We start from the raw sequence: 20,870 nt of genomic DNA on the forward strand, positions 1-20,870 counted from the left end.
TTTCTTTTTCGAGTAATCGTCGTGCCCTCGCAAATTACTGCAGTGATTTCCATAAACCTTTTGCGGTGCCTCGCAGCCAATCGAGCAGTTGTCGGCCATTTCTTTTTGCGAAGCCGTTCCGCCATTGCATGCACAACCGTTCACACGCGCACGAAAGTCCCGGAATTCGGCAGAAAAAGGAAATGAAACGGTGAGGAAGGATGGACGCTCTATGGTGGAACACAAGATTTGTGAACGACATTGCTGTCTGCAATGAATGGGAGGGCAACACCTGCGTACGTCTCGCTCTCGAATAAATTAATGGTAGTTGTATGAGCTCGGGCTTTGTTAAAAAAATTTCGGTCGCCATTGACATTGTAAGATCAACGTATAACTGCATTCCTATAAAAAATGGCCTCGACGTCCATACACACATTTCCGCTAAGATTGAGTCACGGAGACAATCCGAGGCGTGACGTAATGGTGGTAAGTAAAAATCTTGATTGGGTACAAGCTAACGATCTGGGGCGGGATCGGAGAACTTTGTTCAGAAAACGCGTTCGACTAGTCGCTTCTACTTCACAAAGTGGGCTGTATGAAATTTTTTTTACAACGGGTGAGAGAGAAGCCAGTCAGCAAACGGTGAGCTCCCTGGAAGTTGACATGCATGAGTTGTCGTCTGCTTGGGTACAATATACAAAACTCAATGTTTCTTGAATATAATAAAAAATATTTATAATCAGAAATGTATTTGTTTCTTCTCACGGCCTAACGAATTCTAAAATAGTAGTACGTATGACTGCTACAATTCATTATTATTAGTTTTTTCGTGGTCGCATTTAGTCGCTTCGTGGTATCGCGCACAGCGAAAAAGAAAAGACGGGAGCAGGGGCACGCTTTCAAGAAGCAACTTGTCATCGCGCAGTAATGTCCGACTGGGCCCCTAGTTCTCGGCGCATGATGGGGAACTTTTCAACGCTCTATTCGTTCCTAGAAACGAAAGCGACGCCGGAATTCGCTCTCTGCTATTGCTTAAAGCGACTTTCGGACCTGCAAACGCTGTCCTTCCATTCGAGTAACGCTAACGCAACAACCGAGGCGCCCATTGCAAGCACCATTTTCTTAACTGGACTATGCAGTGGATGCGAACGTGCGATTCCGTAGCTGCAGCCGCCGTTTGGATCCGATCGAATCCACCAAAGTGTCTACCAACCGGGAAAACCGGGAGAACCGAGAATTCTCAGGGATGTTGAATAGTCTGGAAATACTCAGGGAAAACTCGGGGAATTTGTGCTTCAATAAGGAAAAACGAGCAGTAATTTTGTTGAAAGGGAACGAAACTCGCGGTAATGCTGGCTCGAGTGATAAAGGAATCGTAACGAATCCTCTTTGACGCCGAGTCGTCCACTGGAGGAGTTGCCAGTCTACAGTCAACGACAGACTTTCTTGACGCCTGATAATTCGGACGGCTTCGCGGCACCGCAGCGTACCCCATAGAGTCAATGTACAAGAACGTCTGAAATTTCGGACGTGAGAACCTTTCGCCGTCCGACTTTCCGGAATTTTTGCCGTCCCCGCACGTCCGAAACTGCATTAATCAAAGCCATCACCACCGCCGCCATTTTTATTACCTTGCCGCCTCGAACCGGCGATCTCGCACGCAGATCCGCTGGCAGCCATAGCCACCACTGCGGCAACGCTAGGCCTAACTGCTTCGAAGTTCGCCATTTTCTTGCCGTCCTGTGCTGTGTTTTTCAATGGAAGAATTCGCTGCTGTCAGCAACGGGTAGAAGCGACTCCGCCTTTGTGCTCATCGCGAATGGCTGCGAAGCTCGGAAAGCACGGCGCGTTGCATACTGCCGGTTCCCGAAAGTCAGACTCGTCTTCCTACACCAGTGTCATGCGGTGAAGCGCACGCAAAAGTGTTGCGGCAAAGCGCAACAGGCGTGGGAAAGGGCAACTGTCAAGGGAAACAGTATGTATTCCTTAATTACAGACGCGTGCACCTGCAATCTCCAGTACGGGCTCCGATGTGCCAAATGTACTGGAAGGCGTTCAGAGCTTTTTCTAATGTGCCTGTGGAGATTAGAGTCTTGGCTAGTAAGAGACATGATTGATTTCTTTCGAATTGCCGCATTTTCCGGACGTTTTCGCGACCCCTAGGAAGTCCGAAAAACTGTACGGTAACTGTGAAACTGACCAAGGGGAGGCTTCAAGTGGTCCGTGTGGCGAACGCGTGGATGGAGGAGGATGAGAACAGAAACGACCTACACATTGAGGTATGAACGGGAAATGAAGAGTCCCGCCGCTTCTTTGAAGGAGCTTGAGCTCAAAAAAGTGTTGGCTGGCGCAGAGATGCAGGTGTCCCTCATACAAGCCAAAATAAACTGTTTAAAGCAGTGAAACGCAACACTGATTGGTTGTACGCGGGCTGTAAGTATGTCAGGGCAGTTGAGGTTGACTTACCAACTGTTGAGAGTGGATCTCACTTGTGAGAAAGCTCAGGCGTCAGAGCAATGGGCTCACACTCGAAAATAGTCGCTTCTGTATGCATTTCCTGCTTATTCGTACCTAAATATTCAACTCGATTTGCAATGCGTTTTATCATTTTTCTTCGAAGATATTTTATTCACTGTGCATGTTACTAACCCCCTCTTTCTGTTCCTTGTTCAACAAAATAAGCACTACTTATTATATTGTTCAAACTGGATTAAGTTGTTTTCTTTAAATTTTTTAGCGTGATTATTAGATAATGGTAGCATCGGGCGACATGGTGTCAGTCCGCCTTCACATAAAAGGAAGTTCAATGTCACTCAGGGAATTTTGCAAGGCACTGAGGGAAAACCTGGAAAACTCGGAGAATTTGGAAATGTCAGCTTGGTAGAGACCCCGCCACCAGACGTGCAATGCGGAGAAGGTCTAAGCGAGCGCCTTTGGTCGCTCCAACGGAACACGTCTCTTCGCGTTGTGGTCTCAGCAGACGACGTGCTTGGTTTCGAAATGATGAACAGGAGCGTGTCGTCGGTTTGACCTCAGCAAAAGTGTGGCTGAGCCTCGTGGCTGACGACGTTCGCGCAACCTAGGTCAATCGGATGATGGGAAAGTGAACGGGCGTTCCGAACAGTGGTCTCCAATCTCACTCCGGTTAATCAGGAACTGATTAGGAACATAAGTGGTGAGGGCGCAACTATCACAAGTGATTACGAATAGAATAGATAAACGTTGAAGAACATCTGCAAGCGCCAAATTCGAATGCGCCACGAAAAACACGTCCTTTCCGGCGAGCAAAGGAAAGCGTGTGACCTCGAGACTACAGCTATTTTTTGGCAGCTTGGCAATGTCTGTTATAATAGCTGCAATTAACGCTCTGACTCGGTTAGGTAACAGGGTAAAAATCTTTTCGCACAACATGGCGCCTCGTTTTCTACTGGCTCAGGGTCGCCAAGATGGAGCTCAAGAAACGCGAGGCGCACGCCGCCTTCCCGTGCTTCGAGAGGACCGGCTGGAACGTTCCAGTGGCGCTCACGCTGCAGATTCCCAAGGGGCACTTAGCCGTCGCGAATGCGGCCTTGGACGGACAGCCCGAAGTGTGAGTACTGCGAGCACTCATTTCCAGCGACAGAATGCCCTTCGCCCATGACATTCACTTGCCACTGATAAGCTCGAAGATTTGGGTCACATACCATTTGATAGCAAACAGGGGCAGTCGATATTACAGTCCACTTTAATAGAAATAAAATGGAGCTCGGAAGGCCACGCAATGCATAGGGCAGATAACCGATGGTCCATTCGAGTTACAGAATGGCGACCAGGCGAAGGGAACTGCAGTTGAAGACTGCGGATAATTAGGCGGTATGATGAAATTAACAAATTTGGAGGCGCCACTTAGAATCAGGTAGCGCCAGACATCGCTAATTGAATATTGCTGGGAAAGGCCTTTGTTTTGTAGTAGAAAAAAACAAAGGATGACGAAGACCCTGTAGGCTCTAATCGTGAAGACAATAGCATGGCGCACCTACTGTGCACCGTTGCAACTGCTTGTTTTATTCATGAGCGAGGCTGCGCAAAGTTGCTAAGATTGCTTGCACGAAAAAAAAAAACACCAAAACTCAAAACTGAATTTTTTGCAGAAGCTAACTAATTAACTTTGTTTTCGTCCAACTACTTCCGGGCACACATTGAAATATAGAAATCCCATCCGGTGATTTACAAAGCCTGACGCATTCGCAGCCCAATTTATACACGACACCAGGGGCGCTGTGGCACAAAGCTTTTCCATCTGTTTTGCTGCATTTTCCTGGCATTTAATTTACGTAACTGCCGATGCAAGCATCGATCGTCGCGTACCAGCGTTGTTTGAACAGGCCAATGCAACATTCTCTCCGTTTAAAGGATGGGACTTTTGTTTGCTTTCGAAGCGAATAACCCGAACAAGATTTGACTAATAATCCTGGAAGCTAGATTGCACAAATCGTATTAAAAAGTTTGAAATACCGTTACGTTACAGCCACCCAGTTTCGAGATATACGTTACCAATGTAGGCGCTGAACCGCTTTATTTTTATCCTGCACTGCAGTGGAGCAGTGGCACATGATGCTGAAATTATCGCGAGGCATATGTCAAAACTTATCTCTGTTGCCAAAGTCGCTTCAAGTGAATTAATTGCCTCTGAGAGCTCAATGTCTTCAACTGTGCTATCTGCCCCAAGAACAAGAATTGTGTCGTTAAAGCCCATTATGACAGCCAAGTCATAGTTTCGTAAATTAACAAATACTGCACTTCTCTTTTTGAAAACTTAATAGAAGCAAGTACAAAGTGAACAGACAGGTATAATTCAATAAATCAGCATCAAACCGAAAATATACACAGAAGGATGAATAGACATTTTTTTAGGAAAGACTACACTCCGCCTTCGCCGCGGGACGGCCCGGTATTGCACTACCTTCGGGATCGGGCCACGTATGGAGTGTGCTCAACGCCTGCGTCACCTCCACCGCGGTTCGCGCGCGGCATTGCACCATCGTCCCGATCGGGCCACGTGCGGGGAGCGCTTAACGCCTGCTTCACCTCCGCTGTGGGTCGGCCTGGGATTGCACTGTCTTTTTTTTATAGGGTTTAACGTTCCAAAATCACTTTCTGATCATGAGGCACGCCGTAGTGGAGGACTCCGCAAATTTCGACCACCTGGGGTTCTTTAACGTGCACCTAAATCTAAGTGCGCGGGTGTTTTCGCCCCCGTCGAAATGCGGCCGCCGCGGCCGGGATCCGATCCCGCGGCCTCGTGCTCAGCAGCCCAACACGATAGCCACTGAGCAACCACGGCGGGCATTGCACTGTCTTCGGATCGGCGCACGTATAGGGAGTGCTCAACGCTTGCTTCAACTCCACTGCGGCTCGGCCCGCGGCATTGCGCCATCTTCGGCATTGGGCCACCTGTGGGGAGTGCTCAACGCCTGCTTCGCTTCCGCCACGGGTCGGCCTGGCATTGCACTAATCTTCGGATCGGCACACGTATGGGGAGTGCTCAACGCCTGCTTGACCTCCGCTGCGGGTCGATCCGGTATGAAACTATATTGTGGATCGGTCCACGTATGAAAAATAGCCGTTCTACGCATCATTTGTTCCCTGAGACGATCTGCCAGATCCTGGCCATATACAGCTTTACTGTAAAATTCTGGAAGAATCGAAGTGGTGCTTGAGCGGCCCAACGTTCGAAGGACCAGAACGTCGAATTTGAGAAACAGTCACCTATCGGTGTGTTTTAGCACATGAATCGAATCGAATATTTTTCTATATGAAATATAATCCAGTCGGTTAATGAGACCACATGTGTGTCCATGCCTCAAGGATTGGAGCTTCAAATGGTGAATGCGATGCCGAGAGTAAGAATTTGCGGTCATATCGGTGCTAACTGAATTAAAAGGTCAATTTTTCGCACTCATTCAAGGTTGTCACTATGGAATGCATGGAAACGGGATCGTAGAAAAGATCGAGGCATATCCCAGTACAGATCGTATAAGAGTTGTGTTTGCTATGTTCTCTTTGCGCATTCCCACCGATAGCGACGATATGTTTGTGCGACATTACATCAACTGTAAATGTAGTCCGTTGCGTTGGCTCGCTATGTTGTAGATGTAGTTACTATGTATATTAGAAAGGCGCACTGTTGTTAGTAAACCTGATGGCTGCAGTTTTTCGCATTGCCATATTGTATTTAGCATTTCACTCACAGAAGTATGAAAGTGTTGGACAGCTAGTCGTATTGATTATTAGCACTAACGAGATACAAAACGTTGTCATCGGGACAAGAGCGGGTTTTAACAGCTATGATGGTGTTGTAAACACATAAGAAAAGTGACACAGAGACCCAAACTCCCAGGATACCTGTCACTTTCGCATGAATAATTTTACCCAGTGAAGTTGCGAAGTTTGACTTTATGCGCAAATAGTAAGTGATCTAACCTAGTAGGTCAGCGCCGTGAGCGAAAGTGCCAAATTAGGTTTTTTTTGTTTCGTGCTTTACATCTATTATTGAGAGCTTTTGTCATTGCATATGCCGTACGTTTCTGTTCTTCCTGTAGAGCAATGCGATGATTTTTCTGTGCAAAGGATGTGGTCATGTTTTCCTGTTGAACAAAGGATTCATTTCGCCCTCTCGAGCCGAGTGTATTAACTGTTCCTGTCGAGCAGTGCGCTTGTCTGTTCCTGTCAAGAAGAGTGATGAGCTGTTCGTGTCGGAGAGACTAAACGTATTTGATATGAAAATGGTAGGGAGGTTTTGAGAACGCACTGTCATAAAGGTGCCCACATTTTCTCAGCTCACGCCTGATCATTTTAGCACAGAATCGGCACTTTCGCACATGTGCATCGATCAACGCGATATTTTAGTGTGGCAGTAATTGGTGAGTGTACGCTTAATACGTTCAGTGTGCAGTCCCACTGCCTCCTTAACTAGATTCCCGCCGCGTCGCTCGCTTTCCCCTTGTAGCAGCGGTTCCCTTAGTTCCGCGTAAATTCCGTGAGGCGGCACTCGCAGCCTTTTCAACTTCCGGCGGCGGCCGGACGCTTCCACCTGCACGTTGATAGCACCGATATGCGCATGCGCCTGGAAGCGAGCGTTCTCACGGGCCTCAGAGACGGTGACAGATGCCATGGTAATACCAGAGGCCGCAGCACGTGATCTAGGTTGCAGGCGTTCGCCATGAGCAGCGCTCGTTGCTTTTTCGCGGAGACGAGAAAAGGGAGAGGGCGCGGAACCGAGTTTACCGGACCACGCGGCAGGCATCTATAAGTGAAGTATCTAAGTATAGAAACTATCTATAAGTAAGTATCTATAAGTATAGTAAAGGAGGCATTGGCTTACCCGACAACTATAGAATGGCGGCATTCGGGTTCTCCACTAAGACTAAGTATTATTGCGGAACGTACCATAAATAAAATTCTTTACACGATATTGCAGAGCAAGTTCTTGGAAAAAATAAATGACATTAACAAGAAGGCTTCAAACCGCAACGCATCGAACTACGACGAATAGACGAACGATATATACTACCCACGCGACAATATCGCAGTAGTAGTACTTGCGCGGGGTGATTGTCTCTCGTGATGACAAGTTGGTGGCTTTCCTGCTAAATAAAAAATTCTTGGAGGCGTCATGCATTTTTCATTGGCCGGAATGTTTTTGGCTTTTTGTGGTATGGGGTCAGGGGGGGGGGGGTTGGTGAATCAGAAGGGAATAGAGCATTTATTTAAACATTCTCATAACCATATGGTTCTTGAGATGCTGCGAACTTGCTCCACGCATTCATTAACGAGGAACTGTGCAGCTCATTCAGATGTTCGCAAGTCCTCATATTGTCAGCAACCTCACTCGTTGCTATTCATGCTAGCACGCGTGAAGCAAATTCAAATCACGCAAAAATACACGAAAAAATTGAACCACAGTAGCACTTGCAATAAAGGAAAATACGTGCAGCAAAAAAAATTACAGTGGAACTGACCTCACCATGACTGTCGACGGTAATAACGTTAGCACTGGATCAATCCAGTGACACAGCGTATTGCCAGCGTCGAAAGGAAGTAGGTATGAGGCGTGTACGGCAGCAGGATTCCTTTTTCGCGCTTCCCTATGAAAACTGCGGCGTCTGGCGCCGCCACCTCAAAGCCTGCTCACTGCCTCAGAAAGGCATGACGCCTTAGAAACGCGTCACGTAGCAAGAAGGCTCCTCAATTGCGCTTCTTTCTAGAAATGCTGCGCCATGTAGTGGCACTGCTGCGAAGTCCGCGCGTGACCTCCGATACGCGAAGCGGGGCGCGCTGGTTCCTCAATTTCCGCATACTCAGTGGCACATACTAGTAATTCATGTCGGCGAGTGGTTGATTGGAGAACGGCGCATACCTAGTACATTCATGGCGCAGCTCGCTGAGGCGGTGTCGGAAAAGGCCTTTATTGAAAAGCGCGTAGCCAGTGCATCTGTGCAGAAGCCTCCTAAAGGGGCGGGCTGCTGTTCTTGAGGAAATCGTGTGACGTGTGTTCGATTGGCACATTCCCAGTGACACATACCCAATTACCGTGCTCAGCGAAGAGAAGCGCACACCTACTTGCACATACCCAGCGACTCATGTTGACATTAAAAGAGGTTCACTGGAGGCCAGCGCACACCGAGCGGCACATAGCGAGTACTCCAAGTCGGCCTGAAAGTCTTTGTTCGAACAGCGGGGCCTACCCGCTCCTACGGGGAAGTCTGTTGGTGTCAGAGAGGTTCGGTCATGGAAGAGCGGCCCTTATGTGCACGTTGGCACAAACTCTAGACCCAGGTTAGTCCGATGGTTCGATTAGCAGAGCAGCTCGACGCGGCACCCATTCGACCATTGACTACCCAGAGGCGGGAAAGTGGTTAGCTACAGACATACATAGAGACATGCATAGATAGATATATAAATAGATACAGACAGACAGACACACATGCCGACAGACAGAGAGATAGGCCCCAGAAAGTGCGTGAATTATCCAAGGAATGCTAAACGCATTAAAGAGTTCAAAGACCAGACATTATGAATAACACTCTATCCGTCGAACACGCAACACTATGTATGTAGAGCACAAATAGCATGGTGACCACCGCAATGAGAGAGGGGGCCAGGTAAGTGTATAGGTAAACCATGGATCACCATCCAAGTAGGCGCCTTTCCACAAATCTGGTGGCGACGGCTACGTCCTCGAACGTGAGTCCGAAATGCGTAGTTGAAGTTATGGAACAAGTTACTCCAGTAAACTGCCTATATAACGCTTCTTCTCAGGTTCAATGCGCGCAGAGGTGGTGGGCTGCGCATACATCCAAAGCTCTTCTAAAAGCACCACTGCCCAGTCGAAGGCAACGTGCTCACTGTTTGTGTTTACGCTTCGCTTCTTTCGATCTTGTTTCTTTGGCACCGAAGAGTTCGCAGAAAACATATCTGTTTTTACTTTGCAGGACTGGTAGCATGATTACCGTCAAGTTCAAAGATACGTTGGCCATGCCTCTGGACATGCTTGCCTGGGTGGTATTCCCAGCATCTCTGAAGCGGACGAATGTCCTTCCAGGCGTAAGTACGGAATCGGGATAGTTCTTGTTGCGGTTGTTAGATTTTTGTTCATGTTTCAAATATGGCGGGGTACCGTCTTGAACTTGGTAATAGTGCAAGGGTCAAAGTGAATGCTAGTGACAGCTTGACATCTCGGCTAGTGAGTTTGATTTCAGGCGATCCACATTTTTTTTTGCCTACCAACGGCATTGGAGTTGATGTGTCTTGGAAGTGCGTGCTCCAATTTTGCTATACAGTGAGACCGTGTGAGCTTGGAATATTTCTCCAGTGTGTAGGAAGCACACACATCCACTGTACTGCACAGTTTCTTGTCTCGAAGTAGCGCCTTATTAATTTTTGTCTTAGAAATATTGTAGTGGCTTTACTAAGGTTCATTAACTTGTATCATGTTTTCGTATTGCTCACTGCAAACGAAACTTGAGTCACTAGTGGGGTCAGTATGATAGAAAGATGTCTAGCCAACGAAAGTTTAGTTTCACTTAAAGGTAACTGTATGGCTGTATTGCTGTTGCAATGAGAGCGCTAAGCTGTTTGCTGTAAGTTACGCGAAATATTTATATTGTCGCTAGAAAGATGCATTTTCTGTATATTAGTGGGACTGTTCAAGAAATACTGGGATACGAGCTTATGTGAATGCGCAACATTTCATTTTTGACTGCTCGGTTGTTTATTCGCGCAATAATATCGTGTTCTTTAACGCTTTTGTGATTCGGTAGAGCACGAGCGTTCGGCTTGATACTATGCTTTGTGGCCAAGCAAGCTCTCGTGCAAAAGCTCTGGAGATTTTCACGCCAGATTGCTACACACCCTCACATGGTGTCCTGCCCACTTTACTTGTTTTGTGCTTTTGTCTCGTTTTATGGCCCTCCTAAGCTAAAGCTTTATTGTTCCGCTAATGCCGTGATCTAGCGTACCTCGGCAGGATGTAAATTCTGGTTAATTTACCTGGTACGGACGCGCCATGCACGTACATGAAGCCGTATCTTGCTTATGGTTCTTTTCGTGCCTTCGATTCCAGCTGCGTCCATTTTAGGAGACCTTCGCTGCTGTTATAACTAGCTAGGAAATGTTCTTTTTCCTCTTTTTACAGCTACGCCAAATCGACAGCTAGACTTATTCATCTTATCGTCAGCAGCCTTTCTCCTCTGCTTATCTTGTATTATAATCTGTGCGTCAACTGCAAATAAACCAAAAAGAGGGCCCATTCCAATCCAACTCAGCTCGCGTGCGTTTGTTTTCCAGAGCGCTGTGTGTTAGCCACAATATAGTAATGCCAATCAAATGACCCTGCCTTCATTTATCACTAATATGCTGCTTCCCACCGTTATATGGCTCCCTTATTATGGCCGTGTATTCAATTTTTACAACAATGTAGGGTCCGTTGTCCCTCTTGAACTACAGCTTATGGCATTGATACACACTAATATGCCTCCCACCTACGTTCAATTAATGAGGACCTTAACCGAGAAGAGTAAGGTAAGTAAGAAGACAAAGGTAACGTTCAAGAGCCTGGAAAGGAAGCAATAATTCATGATCGCTAGACTACCCTAGGTCTATGCTCTAGTACACATATCTAGATAAATTATTTGCAAAGGATCCTGATCAAGAGAAATAAATTACAGAAGAATAAAATCAATTGGAGTACGTACGGCCTGCGTTACCAAATCCTGACAGGAAGTTTAACCCGGGCGTTTAAAAAGGAAATGTAGAATAATTGCATTCTACCGCTGCTAACTTATGGGGAAGAAACTTGAAGGTTACCAAAGAAGCTCGAGAACAAGTATGGACTCCACAAATAGCAATGTAAGGAAAATGTAGAAGCACAACGTGCGAGTCATAGCAGTGCGGATAAGATAAATCGGTTCATTAATAGCCGAGATAGAAATATTTCAGTGCCGTGAACCATTGATTTGAGGAACCGGATACCACTGTCAAGAAAGATCAGAGCTAGATGGTACGGCGTCATTTTCCTTAAGGCAGGTCAAGCGGGAAAGACACGGACGGCGAAAAGAAAACAAACAGAGCTTTGCTTCGAACTGGTTGGACAAGCGCACAAAAACACGGATGGCGAGAAGGCAGAACGCTGCTTCCACCCACTGCCTATTTAGTGGAAGTCAGTGCTTCCAACTGGTTAGAAGTACGGCTCTTTGCCTTTGTGCGCTTGACCTACATTGAAGGGCCCTTCACCAGGTCCTATAGCAAATTTTGGTTATACGCTGGAAGTGGTTACGTGTCCTTTAGGGAGCTTTCTGCCGCAAAAAGTTTTCAAATCAAATTAATAGACGAGATAGCAATATTTCAGTGCCGCGAACCCATGATTTTAGCAGGCGGGCTCCACTGCTTAGCGAGGCTCCCTCTCCACTCGCCCCGTCTAGCCTTCGCAAGCGAAATTCCTTCCCTGAGTTCTCCTATGCCGGACCTTGAGGATCGCGTGAAACATACGTCACGGGCCCCACCTTCACTTTTTCTCCTCGCTTTTTTTTTCTTTCTTTTTTTGCCGGCGCTACGCATTTGCGCTGACCGCGTCGCGTGCGAGCTGTTGTCTCGTTCGCGCAGCGCACGATTTGGCGAGCAGTGCACAAGGAAACATGACTAGCGGTATAATTCAGTGCTACATGAGTACTGAGGCTGAACAAGCGGATCGCAGAGCGTGATCACCCGCTGGAGCACGGTAGAAAATGTCAGTTTCGGTACCTATGCACGTGACGGCACGACCGTGGAAACGAGCAGACGAAGCGGAAGTACACCTCTCTTGCTTTGGCGCTAAGTAAAACGAAAAACACAAACGTTCCGTTTTGGTCTTTTATTATTTTTCTTAGTTTCAATTCGTCAATTCAACGAACACATCGCACAGATAACATATGTTGTCTTGAATAATCCGCGAGGTCACGTGTCACCACGAGCGACGTCACACTGCGGACTCAGCCATTATCTCCTAGATAAGTTAGGAGGTGATGCTCAAGTACGATAGGCGCAGGGACGCGGCTACGTCACCCTCCGGTTTGGAGCGCGGCGCCCGCGTGGAAAAGGGAAAACTGCGTTCGGTTTGAAATTTCAGATCTTTCCGAGGCGCGTAGCGATATAATACTTTGCAGACACGATCGTTATCGCACAATGTATGCTCTGCGCTTGTCAGGTAAATATGGCGAGAACAGGTGAGGGACTCTTTAAGTAAATTTCTCCACTCGCCCCCTCAAGCCTCCGCAAGCCAAATTCCTTCCCTGCGTTCTCCCATACCGGAGCTCGAGAAAGCCGTGTCGCATACGTCACGGGCCCTGCGTACATTTCTTTTTCTCCTCGCTTTGTTTTTTGCGGCTCGGCGCCGCGTGCGAGCTGTTGGGATTGTCCCGTTTCGCGCAGCGCACGATTTTCTGCGCTGTGTAAGAGGACGCCTTGCTGGCGGTATCAACCAGTGCTACACGAATACCGAGGCAGACACGAGCGGATCACAGAGCATGGTCGCGCGCTGGAACTCGGCAGGAAATGACAATTTCGTTGTCTGCGCGCGCGACGGCGCGACGTGTGCACAAGCAGACAAAACGGAAGTACATTTCTCTCGCTTCGATGCGAAGTAAAGCAAAACAATAAGAAAGCACCGCAGACATTCGGTTTGTGTGTTTATTTATCTAAACTTTAAATCGTCTACTGTGGCAGCGGATGACACACATAACACATGTTTCCTTGAATAATTATCGAAATCACGTGCCGCTATGAGCGTCATCACAGCGTGTACCTAGACACGCTTGTGCTATATGCGCCGACTCTGCGGCTGGGAGCGCGGCGGCCGCGAGGAGGAGAAGGGCAAACGGCGGTCGGTTCGAAAATTCAGCTCTTCCCGCGGCGCGTGGCGATGCAATACTTAGCAGACACGATCGTTAGCGCGCATTGCATGCACGGACCTTACCAGCTCAAGTTGGCCAGACCTGGAGAGGGGCCCCTTAACAGAAACAAATGCAGCGAGTCAGGCCGTGTGATAACCGCTCGACATAAATTTACAGAATGGGTGCCGAGGGAAGCGAAGCGCACTCGAAGACGGGTGAATATTAGTTCGGGTGATGAAATTAGGAAAGTTGCAGGTGTAAGTCGGAATCAGGTAGCGCAAGACCGAGGTAATTTCGAATTTCTGGGAGAGGGGTTCGTCTTGCAATGAAAATAAAGACAGGCTGATGATGACAATGACGATGATAATGACCTACCTTCAATTCGCTACTGTACTTCTTGACGATCATCCTGTTCTAAACGTCCTGTAGGATATCTGCAATCTCCTCGTTGGTCAGAACGTTTTGTATGCGACTATTGCTAGTGTCTTCAAGAGCTGCTCTTACAGCTTGGTTCGAGACAATGGTTAACCATAGCAGCGCTAGGGGCTATGGTTATCTGTTATACCGAACACTGATTTTGCAAGTGTTCAAAAGGCAAATAGATACCCAGCATTGCGCGTGTCTTCAAATGAGAACTGCTTGAGACACACACACTTAAGGTTTTACACTGGGTAATTAGAAAATTGTTTTCACTTAAGTTACAATATTTTTGCGTCGCATCATTATTTACCGACACGTCATCCAAGCTTTTTTTTCTGTTTGCAGAAGATAGCCATCTACGCACAAAATAAAAATGCGGCCCTGACGGCATCCGCCAAGAATGCCTTCGAGTTTCTCCCCAAATACTTCCAGGACCCCACGAAAGAACTGATCACAAAGATTGGTGCGTATTGAAACTATTTTGCCGGAGTTTCCTAGGTTAGGCTATGCTAGAATTGCTGTTACCGTGAAGTGTTTACTTGTACAGTGTGCATTACTGGGCAATGCCTAGTGTACATTGTGTACGGAACAGTAATTGCTTAGAAACGAAAGGGATGAGGCACTGAGTATCTGCATTGGCGTTGGCGGAACATAACACGAATACCTGAGTTGTACGGCAAATATTTTGTGAGCAAGCGGCACTAAAAGTGGGAGAAAAACATAACAAAACAAGACGCCGCACTGCTTAACTAATACAATTTTTATTACAGGTGACGTGATTTATCACCCGTCAGTTATCGTGGAAAATAAGTTATGCAGATATAAACTATGTACACCTAAAGCTCTTAAAACAAGCAACGGAATTTATCTCACGATGACTGTCTAAAGTAATGCGTTTAGCATCGGATCAACATAGCGACCGAACTTATGCCACCGTCGAAACGAGCTATGCGTGAGGCACGTGCTGCATCGGGATTCCTCTTTCGCGACGACACCTAGCGCTGCCGCCGCGAGTCCTGCCTTCGAAATGCATGGCGCGCCGGTACGTGCGAGCGGTAAGAATCGCGTCATGCGGCAACCAGTCTCCTCTCTTGCACTTCGATGGATGGATGGGTGGATGTTATAAGCGCCCCCTTTGGAACGGGGCGGTGGGTTGCGCCACCAAGCTCTCGCTATTATACTGCTTAATGTTCTACCTAGGTTAAACAATAAGAAAGAGAAAAAAAAAACACTATCAACTACCCCACCCAAATATTCTGATCCCCTATTTCGAACTGTGCTTTTGTACGTCTCGGTTTTTTGTCGTTTCACTACTTTTCTTCCACCAATCCTCCAATCGCCTCTTACTAATGCCTATTGCGCGCATGTTTACGTTTCCACTGCTCTTGCTGAACCCAAGTGCTTCAAGGAATTCAGGGGCGCCTAAATCGACCGCTGGGTAGACGTGTTCACATTCTAATAAAATATGCTCCGTCGTTTCCCTAGCTTTACCGCAGCAAGCACATGCTTCTTCCTCCTTCTTATATCTCGCTTTATGGGTGCGTGTTCTAAGGCATCCCGATCTCGCTTCGAAAAGTAATGAGCTACTCTTCGAGTTATCATCAATTGTTTCTTTCCTGATTTAGTTTTTTCCTCTTAAGTAGGTACTCATGGCAGGTTCCTTTTTCATTGCCGCCACCCATGAGATTATTGGAGCCTCTCTGGCTTTCCGCTTGACCTACAGGCCACATACTTGCTGGTAAGCTTCGTAGTTCTTTTCCTCCACTGTGAATCAGTGTTTTTTCTGTACAGATACCTCAACACTCTCCCAGCCCATTTACCTTTTTCCATATTCCTCAGCCGTTCTTCATACTCAATTTCACTGCGAGCTTCCCTCACTTCAAAACTAGTCCAGCCCATATCACCCTGCACAGCTTCATTTGCAGTCTTTCCGTGAGCGCCCAATGCGAGACGACCCACTGATCTTTGGTTACCGTCGAGTCCTGATTGTACCCCTGATTTAAAGCAAACAACCGCATTTCCGAAAGTAAGTCCAGGAACCATCACACCTTTGCACATTCCTCGGAGGACTTCGTACCTATTATATACCCATAGCGCTCTGTGCTTCATTATGGCTGCATTTCTCTTCCCCTTCACTGTTATTGTTTCTTCCTGTGTTTCCATATATCTATTGTGTTCGTTTATCCATATACCAAGATATTTATATTCTGTTGCCCGAGGTATTTCCTGGCCCTGTATCTCCACAGACTGTTCACTCTTTTCACACGCTGCGCCATCTGATGGCGATGCCGAGAAGCCCGTAGCGCGCAGGTACCGACGAAGCCTTCGCTGTCTGGCCGCACCAGCAGTGGTACATACCCGGTGACCCAAGTTGGCGAGATGTTCATTGAGAAGTGGCACATGTCCCGTGCATTCATGGCGCAGGTCACCTAAAGCGTTGGAGTGAAAGGCGCTCACTGAAGAATGGACACTTATACAGCCAGTGCTGTATAAGCAATGAGCCAGTGCATTTGTGATGCAGGCTTCTAAAGCGTCCGCTTACTGCCCTCGAGGAACCCTTGCTACATGGATTTGATTCCATCCAGCATCTTTTTCGTCATCGAACAGCGGCACATTCCCAGTGGCACATTTTAGCAAAGTTGTCGTCAAAGACGTTCAGTGAAGAGCCGCCCACACTTACTGGCCCATGTTGGCGTCAGGGCTTTGCTGAACAGTGGCACCTGCCCAGTTCTGCATCTACAGTAAGCCATGTCGGCGTGAAAAAGCTTCGTTGAAGAGCGGTAAATATGTGCCTGCCCCGTACGTGAGTACAGGTAAGACACAGCTGTTATACACTTTTCTGTTGAGGGATAATGGCAACCTGCTGTTCACGATCTCACAATGCCAGGTGCTAAGTGACTGAAGTTGGTCCAACGGTTGGTTTAACAACCGGTGTCTTAAGCACAGAGACCCCTATTTGGTATACCTATGCTTGCCAGTGGCCTAAGTAGGCGGGAAAATGTTGAATACGAACACGTATAAATACATAAAAAACACCCGAAATGTGCATGAACTACTCTGAGGATGCTGACGGAGGTTTTACCTATGGATAGATCGCATCCGTTTGGAATTACTGTAGTTTCACCCATGTCACGTACTCTGTCACACGTAGATTAAGTTGTACCGAGCTTTGCATCCATCTGCGTAGCTTCTTTTTGATTCTTTGTAGTGGGTATAACTACCTGACGGGCACAATAAAAGCTTGAATGCCTGCGCAGTCCGTACATTGTCCGCGTGCCGTGCTTGCACTGTTTGTTCTTTGTTAAGAACATGCTGAGAATACTTTAAGTAAAGAAGTGTGATTTGTTATTTCGTTAGCAAATAAATCCTGACGGATTCATTACGTGCATGTTGGAACACATTATTTTTGGTATTCTTAAACCCCGCAGCAGTTCCGTTTTCATCTTCAGGCTTAGACGTCCTTGGTACGAGACAAAAAATTGAACGGGCGTCGCAGTCACGATACATTTCCAGATTTTTTTTCTTGCTTGCACAATATGTTCCCTAAGAGCAGAATTACACAGGGGTTTGTATGTGGGATACGTATTGCTGCAGCCTCAATAATGTCAGGCCAGCTAAATTGAAATAGGTTACGGCGCTAAAGAGCATTGAAAGCATTTCCAAAGCATTTTTTGCCACTTGTGTAGTTAATCACTTTCAACCACACATTTAACCAGCTGTATCTTCTTATTGGCTTTGGCGTTGCGCGGCTATGCACGAGGTCCCAGGATAAACTGCTGGCCACGGCGGCGGGACTTCCAAGGGGGCGAAGTGCGAAAACGCCCGTGCACGATTCCGGTACACTCCCGAAGAATGAAGTCCCCCACTATGGCGAGCCCCATAATCAGATCGTGGGTTTTGGCGCGGTAAACCCTTGAATGTATTTTAACCTATATTTAGCTATTTTGCTCCCAAAAAACATTTTACTTTGCGCCATTGAATTGCAAGGCCTCAACTTGTTCTCCACATCGATAAAGACGATCAAGGCCATGCCAAAAATAACACGTGCGTGATTTACAAATGAACGTTAAATACCGGATCTATTTACACTCGAGCCTAGCGCTATCAGAGTGCTGTAAATTCAGATGTGGTGAGTGTAGCATGCCCACTGCTTTTCGTTGTAGCTACTTGAAGGCTTATTATTTTCTGGCTTGCTTTTCCCGAAATGATTCTTCCAGACCTGGTATTCCCGAAGGCATCCAAGACGCAAGAGAGCCTTGGGTTCATTGTGCTCGAGGAAACAACCACGCCCGAGGGAATGTGCGCGAAAATTGCCAACCAGGTAAGCAGGATGTGTTGAAAGGGGCTGGTTGGTTCATCTTTAGAATAAAGAACAGGAACAGCGCAACACAGGACGAGCGTGTAAAGTGCACAGGACAGCGCGCTGACTAGCAACCATAAGCTTTATTTGCAGGAGCAGCATATAAAGGCATCATTGAATGTGACATAAAGAACAGAAAAGGAAGGATAAGCGTCAGCCGCGCTGAACTGAAGAACGCGTCGCCACTTGTGAATATGCAAAATGCCTCCAAGGTTTCCCGCGCGCGCTTTTCAATAAATCTGCCAATTATTTTGCGCTCCTTAAAGATGAGGGTGCAACCACACGTGTTACAGTGGGCAGCCAGATGACGGTACGGGTTTCCTTTTAGTGAAGCAGCATGGCCGCGCAGGTGATCATTCGAGACTTTTAGCGTGTCCGCTATTCCGGCATTTGGGCGGATTACCGGATGGTCGGCGGCGTAAACGTGAGCGGCCGCAACGGTGCAGCCGCCTCGTGTTGTAGAGCTCAGACAAACACAGAACTAAAATTGCAGTAACCTACTTCATTCTGCTTCGCTGCTGGTGCTAATTGTCGGCAGCGGCGTAATTGTGTTCAAAATTACGCCGCTGTCGAAAACTTACACCCCAGCAAGAAGAATATAGTAATTGGCTCTGTGTTTAGGTGGTTGAGCTTTGCCCCACCACCTGGCGCCACCGATCTGGCCGCTCACGTTTACGCCCCCGACCATCCGGTAATCCGCCCAAACCGCTCCGGTTTGCCCGAGTAGCGGGCACGCTAAAAGTATCTATTAATGCACCTCCCCGTTTGCCCGGTATAGAAACGTTCAGAATGGAGCGGGATTTTTTAGACGACCTGCGTTGTACAGTCAATGAAGCCGCGAACATGATTCTTATAGCAACTTTTGCACTGCGACAGTATCCACTCTGCTGACTATTTTGCACAACCCGTTCAGTTTATTAGGGGCATTGCACACGACCCTCACTCCTGCCTTGGCCGCAATCTTCATAATCTTATGGGAAGCACGGTGTACATAAGGAATGACGACACGCCTATATATCGAAGGCGGTGATTGCATAGTTTGTTTTTCGACGTTCTTTAACTGTTTTACAAGGTCACCAGCAACACTGCACAACATGCTGGTCGGGTAGCCTGCTGATGTTAGACTGTTATCTTGGGCTGAAAAGCTCTGTTCAACAGAGTGGTTGCATGAACGCTTGAGAGCAGCTCGCAAACATGCCTTAGCCATGCCTCGTTTTACGAGTTTGTTGTGCGCAGACAAAAGCGGGAGAAGCGCTTTCTTTGAGCGAGGCGAGTAGCTCCAGCACACGTGATGAGGTTTAAAAGCAATTTCAGTGTCTAGAAACCTTAAACGGTCATTGTTGGGCTCTTCCGTTTTTAATGCTAAATCCTTCATTATCGCACTGAAGGCGTCTATAATTGTGTGGGAGGTTAACTCTGTGCCACAAGGGTCAACTGAATAAAATACAAAAAAGTCGTGAACAAAGCGGAATATTCTTATGGTTGTCAGCTGCATGTGAGCCCCTGTCATAACGACAACGAAATGTCGATAAGTACGGGCGCCAAACTTGAACCTAGACACATTCCCGGCTTTTGAATTAAAAGCTTATTGTCATGACAAATGAATGTGGATTTTAGGTTGTAGGTGAGCATTTCCATGAAGCTGCCGACACTCGCTCCACAGGTATTTTGAAAGTTAACTACTCCATGCTTATCGATGCAATCACTAACTTCCTCTAAAATCAGGTTACTTGGTAACGAATAGTACAAGTCATTGACATCAACAGAATAGGCGTGGGCACTCACTTCGCAAGAAAGTAGACACTTCCTGTGGCTTCGGGATGAAGAAAGAGTTGTCCACTTCCAGATTTTCCGGGGAATTTTGCAGGAAAGCACCTAGGAGTCGCTGCCAGGATCCCCGCTCCAACAAAATCACGTGAAAAGGGGTTTCCAGCTTATGCGTTTTTGCCGAAAACGCAGTGAACGTTATGCCCTTTGAAGTCCTCACAGAGGGTGCCAGCTAGGTCAAACCCGACGATTCGCACAGATTGGCTGCTTCGGCCTTAACCTTTGCTGGTTTGACTTCCCTTGCGTTCTTGAAGTGGCTGCTCAAGGCTTGCTCAGCCTTGAGATGGTAGGTCGCTGCAGGGGTGCCTACTAAACCACCTTTCTTGTCCTAAAGGAGCAGCTTCAGGCCCTCGTCCCGGAGTGAGGAAACAAGAGGCTGCTTTTTTACCTTGCGGTCATTGGGTCGCCCTCGAGGAAGACAGTCGACACATTCTTTTATAACACGATCCGCTTCCTCGTCCTTAGCCCTAGAAGCTGCATTTATGAACAAGCAGGGCGTTGTCTATTTTCGGGTGCGGACAGTACTTCGGCCCCAATTTGAGGCACTTTTCTTTATTGTAAAGTGCATCCTGCAACAAGTATCGCTTCTTCGGTCGGGCACTTACAGACGACACCGCATAAAACCGGCTGATTTCGTGCCCTATGTGGTGTGAAGTGTTCGTGAAATTCACTGCAAGCGTTGCGTGTCTCACTTCCGTGTCTCACTTCCACCCAGGATAACACCTACATTACCTGACATTTTTACGTATGTTTACGAGTGCGGTTATAACACATAAGGAATGTAAGCAATGTATATATAAACAAATGTTGAGGTTTTTATCTTGAATCTTTTGGGAGAGGTGAATGTTTGCTATTACAATAACGCTCCTACTGCACGT

At 47.2% G+C, this 20,870-nt stretch overlaps 1 protein-coding gene across 1 annotated transcript in view; it reads left to right on the plus strand.

Annotated features, from left to right (window-relative positions):
- LOC129383634 (uncharacterized) overlaps positions 1-20,870 on the plus strand; it is a 274,295-nt gene that overhangs the window by 21,380 nt on the left and 232,045 nt on the right. Inside the window, exons 4-7 of the mRNA XM_072289593.1 lie at positions 3,416-3,568; positions 9,453-9,564; positions 14,151-14,268; positions 18,023-18,126. Coding sequence (XP_072145694.1) covers positions 3,416-3,568; positions 9,453-9,564; positions 14,151-14,268; positions 18,023-18,126 — 487 coding nt within the window. The remainder of the gene's footprint in view (positions 1-3,415; positions 3,569-9,452; positions 9,565-14,150; positions 14,269-18,022; positions 18,127-20,870) is intronic.

Source organism: Dermacentor andersoni, chromosome 8 (genome assembly GCF_023375885.2).
Source record: "Dermacentor andersoni chromosome 8, qqDerAnde1_hic_scaffold, whole genome shotgun sequence".
NCBI classification, from domain to species: domain Eukaryota; kingdom Metazoa; phylum Arthropoda; class Arachnida; order Ixodida; family Ixodidae; genus Dermacentor; species Dermacentor andersoni.